This window comes from Sinocyclocheilus rhinocerous, unplaced genomic scaffold (assembly GCF_001515625.1).
Source record: "Sinocyclocheilus rhinocerous isolate Xijiao unplaced genomic scaffold, SAMN03320098_v1.1 scaffold2240, whole genome shotgun sequence".
NCBI classification, from domain to species: Eukaryota; Metazoa; Chordata; class Actinopteri; order Cypriniformes; family Cyprinidae; genus Sinocyclocheilus; species Sinocyclocheilus rhinocerous.
The window spans coordinates 181,168-189,204 of record NW_015630383.1 but is presented as its reverse complement, the minus strand read 5'-3'; the positions used below and the strand labels follow the sequence as shown (position 1 = coordinate 189,204).

General features: G+C 37.8%; 1 protein-coding gene across 1 annotated transcript in view; it reads right to left on the bottom strand.

Moving 5' to 3' along the window:
• Positions 1 to 749: 749 nt before the first annotated feature.
• The window catches only part of LOC107740298 (potassium channel subfamily K member 10-like), a 19,765-nt gene continuing 12,477 nt past the window's right edge, over positions 750 to 8,037 (bottom strand). Inside the window, exons 5-7 of the mRNA XM_016552680.1 lie at positions 5,140 to 5,332; positions 4,154 to 4,296; positions 750 to 3,208 (exon numbers count right to left, since the gene is read on the bottom strand). Coding sequence (XP_016408166.1) covers positions 2,552 to 3,208; positions 4,154 to 4,296; positions 5,140 to 5,332 — 993 coding nt within the window. The 3' untranslated portion in view covers positions 750 to 2,551. The remainder of the gene's footprint in view (positions 3,209 to 4,153; positions 4,297 to 5,139; positions 5,333 to 8,037) is intronic.

Here is an 8,037-nt window from a genome sequence, read left to right as displayed (position 1 = left end):
TTATTGACTCGGATGTCAAGGTCGGTAATGCTGAGAAGAGTTGCTTCGCATAGCTCACTCGGCCTTGCAATCGAATTGAAATTTATCTTGCAGTGGTGGCACTAAAGGGCCTTTTGAACAATTTAGCCTATCAAATATTTACATAAATCCTTTTTTCATTAAGCTGTTATTGAATGTTTAGATAAATGCTCTTTGGCTAATTTTCATTCCAGGCCTATTTTAAGAGGCAATTCTTGCCCATCAATGTTGCATAATATTTGCAATTGTAGTGCAGGATGATCTTACACCTGGGAACACATTTGAAGGTGAACATTACCTCAGGATTTTTAAAAAGCACGTTGAGTGTTCTTTCAGTTGTTGATGTTTTTGTGGATTCTTACATTTCAAGTTGACCTTTGAGCGAGGAAACTGTCTAATTGATAAGACACTGCAGGTCATTTCTGAAAATGGTCTAAACTAAGTGGAAAGAGAAAACGGCAAACAAACCATTTTTGGTTTTTGTTCAACTGTGTTTATTTCCAAAAGGCACTCACTACATTGAATGTTGTAATGGTTGCACAAGATACTGCAGATACTGCGAACAGCAATTTACTAGCATGTGCAGCCCGAAATAGAGCTCAAACATGGACATTTCAAAGTCTCAAGAAGCACGTTTGTGGTACAATCAATACCATAGCATAACATATTAGCACAATAGCATGCTTTAGGGATCCATGTTTTTAAATAGTTTTGAATGCTTTAAAATGTTTTACATTTTCATAGTTTTTTCTTATCACAAATATTCAGTCCGTTGCTGCATTCGCTCTAGACTATTGCAAACATGAAAAGAGTAATTAACATTAGCTCAACAACAAGCATTTTGCTGCAGCTGTAAATGTGTGTATGTGTGCGTTTACGAGTTGGTGGGAATGAGGTACCGATACGTGTGTCTGCCTCAGGGAGTTTTCATTAATACAGTCAGCAAGACAACAATCACATCAGACAAAGCGGTATTTGGTTTCAACACAAACACACACACAAATATGTCAGACACTCCCAGGCGATTAGCACAACATTGTTTAGTGGTGTGTCAAAAGAAGAGGCGAAAATCATAAACTAAAGACAGAAACTTGTAAAAAGTGCAAGGTTTTCTGGCAAAAAAAAAGAGAGTAACATTTCCGTCAATCATAAATGAAACTGCATCCTATACTTTCATAAAGCTAAAACATAAGTATGCCATATATGTCTTTCATTCACATACAGAATGTCTAGTAGACTTCAAAAAAAGTCAAGATTTTACCCTGATCACTCACAAATCAACGTAATATTGTGAATATGCTATTATGTTGTGTAATCAGCGCCATCAGTCAACTTAATAAAGGTGCAGTAAGCGATTTCTGCGAAACTCTTGATATTTGAAATGGTCAAAACAAACAGGCCCCTACCCAAAAGGATCACATCCTATCTTGTTAGCTTGGCCCCCAGATTCACGAACATGCTATGCAACAGGCACCTCCCCCATCATGAGTGGACACGCCCCTTACTGGTGATTGGCTACAAGATTCGATCCACTTTCAACTGCGTTTCTCCGAAATCGCTTACTTGACAATGGCTTAAAGGGACAGTACACCCAAAAATGGAAAATGCCATCAACATGTGTTGTTTTGGATCTTACTGACTTCAATTAAATAGACAAAACCATTTTAAACACTTGTGTTCTGCAGACGAAAGTAAGTTATACAGGTTTGGAGCTAAATTTCTGGGTAAACTATCCATTTAAATGAAATAAACAAATGTTCTGTTGTTTGTGATTAAACTCTACTAGATATTCTAGCTTACATGACGTCCACCATGACTTTCTACCTTATGGCTTCTCTTTTGTCCCATTGTCCTAAAATTTCAAGCTATGAAAACAGTACTGTGTAGCAACAGCTTTAGATATTTCATGAGAGCAGGGCAAATTGTATGTCAGACATACCGTACAATTTGACAATTACAGTAGGACTACAAGCCCTGAGATTTCATAGGTTAACTTCATAAATCTGGATCACATATTGATGCACTCAACTTGTTTTACAGAACAGTTGAGCTCCGTGCATATACGATGTGTCACCAATTTAACATGGGTTCTTCCTATTCAAAGAGTTTTATCATCTTTGATCATGGGGGATTCAAGTCTCAAGGTAGGTTTCTTCATTTCGAATGGGTGGGGGATCTTGACAGACATTGTTTTTAAGCAGTTATGCTTCTTGACAAATGACCTTGAAGTACAGTCTGGCTGAAAGAACACTGAAAGTGAAGCACTTTCAGTCACACTTCAAACAAACTGCCAATGTAGCTTGCTTCGGATTTTGTCCAGGACGTTGGGAGAGATTCTCTGAAACTTATACAAGCATTTTTCAGTGGACTGAAGAAGAGAACCAGATGTCTTCCAGTGCTACTGTCGCCATATTTCCATTATCAAGTTATCAGGACACAGTGAACAGTAAAAATTGAGATTCTCACATCTCAGCTCAGGGTAAGGGCTAAATAAGGCACTTTAGGCATATGTTATTTTCCTACACGGTTTCCTCTAGGGCTCCATCTGCAAATGGAACTCTTTGTCTTCAAGTTTTGTCTCGTTTTCTTCCTCTTTGGTCTGTGGCGGTAGAGGCATGAATCCGTTTTGTTTATTGGGACTCTCCACAAAGAGAGGTAAGTTGGTCAGACTGGTGTTGACCTCTTTCTCAAGCTCCTCGTCCTCGGCCTCTTTCTTTTCCTCATCCATTGTGGGAGTATTACAGGTGAAGGAATCTAAGCCTTTCCGACCGTCGTCTGGGATGTTTTTCCTCAACTCTTTGTTCCTGTTCCGTTTGGCTAGTTTTGTGACTGAACCAAGGCGGTTGAAAATGTTATCTTCAGAGTACGCCTGGCTTGGGTCGCTCCGCCGATGCTCATTCTGCTCAACTCGTAGACGCAGGTTGTTGAGCTTTGTGTCGATGCTCTCCTGGGAGGATGTTTTGTAATTGGTGGTGTCCAGGCTGTTGAAGGCAGCTCGATGTTCAGGGGACAGCATGTCTAGGGAATGGGCCCGCTGGTCGAAACCTAGCTGCCTGCGCTCCATGCTGCGAATGGTGGCAGCCCTTTGCAGTTTGTCATGAACTTCCACGCTGAGTCGGCGCCTGGTCTCACGGAGCTCTGCGCGGACGTTGGCCTTCCATTCGGCAGCGTGAGCCTTAATTTCACCCACCTTCAACAAGATCACAATGGTAAATAAACATGTAAGTTTCAAAGTGCCCTATTAGCGGCACGCAAAGGAGGGGTTTGGAAAAATGAATCGTTGAGCGAATCGTTTGGGAGTCGTTGAGCAAATAAGGTAAAAATAAATGCATATTATAAGACAATGAAAGTGTTTTTTGACCTTGCATGCATGTCAACCTGTTGGGGACTCCCAAAACCAAAATATGAACCTTTCATAACCCATAATAGGGGCACTTTAAATTGTCCTTCCAAGTAACTGTTTGTACTTTTTATGGGTCAATGACGTTTACGAGTTTCTATGATAAAGAAAAGGAAAAACATGTGCCAAATTCTTAAAATGTGTTCTTTGTATTGATGTTGGTTTCATACGTTTTTGAAAAACTGTGTAACCATTAAGTAAAACTAATATTTTCTTTAACACATGTGAATGTACACATCTTAATGATTATTTTCAAAAATTATTAAAAAAATATTTATTAAGGTAAAACGTGTTTTACAAATATCATGAATAATTATAAATGTTCATAAATGTTTTGATGAGATGCACCACACAAGATTTTACAACCCTGCCTTGTGATAAAAAAGGTCAGACACTCAATTTTAATATATAATGTTTTTGTTTTATTTTTTTCAGCTCTGTTTTTGCATGTTATTTGCATTTTTCATTATAATATCAAGAAAGTTGTATCACCCTGATATTTTTGCTTTTGTGCTCCTGAAAATATCAAAATGAATGATAATACAGAAATTAAAAACACGTTCATCATATAAGAGAAGTTATTAAAGTTATTAATTGTATAAATGGCATTTTTGGTGTATTGTTTTAGTAAATTAATCAAATAGTGTCATGTCATTGACCATTAAATAATATTTGGAAGTATAAAAGTTTAGCTGGAATAATCAAGGTAAATGCAATGCTAAAAAAAAGTCTCACCTCCATTTTTGTCTTTTTAGAAAGCACCCTGAGCCAGTCTCCAATCATGCTCAGAACTGCAGCAAAGTAAGCCAGTCCAACCAGGATCCAGAACCACACCAGCGGTCTGTACCATTTACGGTACTCTATTCTTCTATTGCCTCCTGGAAGAGATGTATAAATGACACTTTCATTTCAGAGGTGGGAGCATTTGATTGTCTACAACCACACGCTTTTTGAGGCATTCAGCAAAACCTCCTGCCAAATTCATGTAAGATATTTCCTGAGAACAGCAATCAGACTAGCTCCGTTTTTCTTGACAATTCATGGTGTCTACAAGTAGAGAAATTTCAAAAAAATACAATAAATAGCTTTTATATGGACTTTGTTTTATTCAAGTACTAAATTGAAACAAAGTCTATAAAGGAATCCATTCAGCTGCGTAGGTAAAGTTCTTCCCTTCTGTGATTTGCCTACCAAAGCAACCCAAAAGCCACTGAACATGTCCCTTGAAAGGGATCCACAAGAGACTAAAATGTCAAATGAGCAAATCATATATGGTTGTTTCTTTAACTTCTGACTCATTTATGTCACAGAGGTGACCTTCCTCGTTTGCTAATTCCCCAAATGGCCTGTATAGATTTTGTTTCACACTTGTCTCAGACCTAAACTTTTAATCTTAAAATATTAAACTCTTTCAAAAATGTTCGATAGATGGATGGATGGATGGATGGATGGATAGAATTAAAAGAAGAAAGAAAAATGTTTATTTCATGAAAATGATTTCTACTTTAAAAGCTATGACTGTCCAGTTTTGTTTAAAATTTAGTTTACTTAAAGAGACAATACCATCATTGAACGCATGAGATGAAATATGAGACGTTAAAGGTGAACAAAATATTGAAATAGGCCTTAGTATAACAAAGGAATCTGCCATTTTATTCTAATATATAAATACATATAATCATCACAGAAGTGCTTTTTTCGCAACTAAATTCTGTCTGTACCTGCAACATAATCTCCGATCCCAACAGTTGTCAGTGTGATGACCACAAAATAAATCGCCTCCAGCCCGGTCCATCCTTCAATGTGCTTGAAGATGATGGCTGGTATGGTGACGAAGAGAATGCAGCCAGCCAAGATGAAGAGCAATGTAGAGGCCACTCGAATCTTGGTCTGGCTTATTTGATTGTGTTTGCGCTGGGGGGGGGTGAAATAGACAAAAAGCAATATCAACATGAAAGATCGTACAAGAGCCATTCTTAGTCACGCAAACAGCATGACTTCATTGCCAGCAGCGGCTATGTGGCATGAGAAGACATTTCGTGACTTTGTGAAGGTAGCATGTGTTCATTAGCTCTCTGATGGGCCTAATGATGATCTGAATGAGACTGATTAGTCCTAATGAGGTGTGATCTCAGCCCGTACTGCAGATGCCACTGCCTCAGCATGCTGGAGCCTCAGTTCTGTGTTTATTTACTAGGCCTTTACCTCTGCTGTGCAGGGTCTGACTAACCTACCACAAACAAGAGCTGCGATCTTCCTGACTAATGCCTCCCAGGACATCAGGAAAAGAAGTGACCTTGCATAGTCTAATATGATAAACCTAACACTTAAAATTTTAATTGCCATGTTAAGCATTTTTTATTGGAACATTTAGCATTAAAATACATTGTTGGTTTTGTTTGTTTGGAATCATCACAGTAGTGTTTTTCAGGTGCATACATTGCCGTTCAAAAGTTTGGGGTAGGTAAGATTTTTTTTATAGTATTTTAATGCTTACAAGACTGCATTTATTTGATCAAAAATACAGTAATATTGTGAAATATTATTCCTGTTTATTTTCAGCTGCCATTACGGCAGTCTTCAGTGTCACATGATGCTTCAGAAATCATTCCAAAATGCTTATTCGCTGCTCAAGAAAAATTTCTTATTATTATCAGTATTAAACACAGTTGTGCTGCTTCATATTTTCGTGAAAACCCTGATATATTCAGGATTATTTGATGAATAGAAAGTTCATCTTTAGTAACATAAAATGTCTTTACGGTCACTTTTGATCAATTTAATGCATCCTTGCTGAATAACTTTAAAAAAACAAAAATCTGACCCCAAGCAACACCCCAATCTGTGGTACTATATGCAGTGTCCCCCAAACATCACCCCAGGCTCATTAGAAATATGTGTTTGTGGCGACGTTTCTGCAACAGCATTATTATTGAGACATTTTCTTAGTGAAATATCCAGTGAGTGGTGCTAAAACACACATTCATTATGTGACTGTGGCCGCGTTTTTTTATTACATTGGTACATGCATGTATTGCAGCGTTTTTATTGCGTTGCTTCAGGTACATATTGATGTGCTTCAGACTTCAAATGTCTGGGGAGTGTCGCTAAAAGGCTAATGCTCTATCGTGTTGGAAAATAACATACACCCTACACCAAATCCAACCGTAAACCTACCTGATAGTGTTAACGAAAGCAAAAGTGATGTAAAAAGCACATTCGATGATGCAACCATGCTATTTTAACTAACTTAAACATTGATTTTAGCTCTTTACTTCACAAGTGCATCGCTGATATCGCATATGCTGCCGCGCAAACCTATTGCATTAGAAAACGTACACGTTTGAAGCTGTATATGTAACGCTAACATTCAAAAGTATCAGTTTTCAAATCTCGCAGCGTGTTAAAAAGTCATAATATTCTGCAAGAAATTGTGCGAAAATTGGGCTTTCTTAATCGAAACTCTGGCCCTGTAAATCATACTTTGTGTGAAAAGGAATAAAAGTTGTTGGAGTTTTACTGCCTCTAGTGTTCATTTCAACGTATAGGTACATTTTTTGAGTTTTGCAGAAATGTTGGTAAAGGCACGTGTTACCAATGAGCCTGGGTAGAACATATCTGTAGGGTACATTTATTGACAACAATGTACTAAAAATGGAAAGGTTTTTCCTTTCCTGCATTTTTGACAAGTTTTTTGTACAGACAATGGCACTGTCAAAATGATCTCCATTTACTTGTAGCCTATCTGCAAGAACTACTAAAAATGCTGTATTATGTTTTCCAGGTCAGTAGTTGATGTCTCTTTTAAAAAAAAAACACACACACATGTGCGTACTATGCATATGCATGGTGTCACCATTTTTACATATTCGCATTTTGTTTACACAAAGACTGTAATGGCATTGTTTTTAAGGTTTGTGTTTTCAAGCCCCTCAAATAGTCGTTGTCATGTAAATGAGTGGCTAGAATACTTTAAAAAGTGTCTTGAACAGTATCTACTGTTTTATTTAAAACGTAACAAACTACTAACTGTATTTTTTAAAGTTTGCTTATGAAATCTTTCTATAAAATAAATATCACATTGTGTTATCTATGTAAGCCCTAAGATGCAGTGTATTACAATGTCTTGTTTTGTTATGATCACTACTTATTAGGGATGCACCAATACCGATACTGGTATCGGTATCAGGCCCGATACTGAGCTCCTGTACTCGTGCGTGAGCTGATAAACAAAGCACGCTGAGTGGATTGAGAGCGCGGCGGCGCAGATGCGCGAGCTTGTCGAGTGAATATCCCTTTCCCAAAGACATCACTGGAAAGTTTGTCATTCGGTCGGATATGTCAAAAAGAAGTAAGTAAAACAATGCACACGTTACTGGAAGGGAGGGAGGGAGAGAGAGAGAGCGCGCACTTCTGTTGTGTGATCTTTATTGATGTTCGCTCACTTAGCACACGCATCATTTGGATTAAAACTAAATCGTAAATATAAGACAATTTATAGGGGCATTCACTATAAACGTCATTTATTTTTACCCTTAAGCATACACGACTTTCTGGCGAAAGTGAAACTAACAGCCTGTGTGAAATGCGCTAGGCTGTACTATTCTGCATCAGTACAA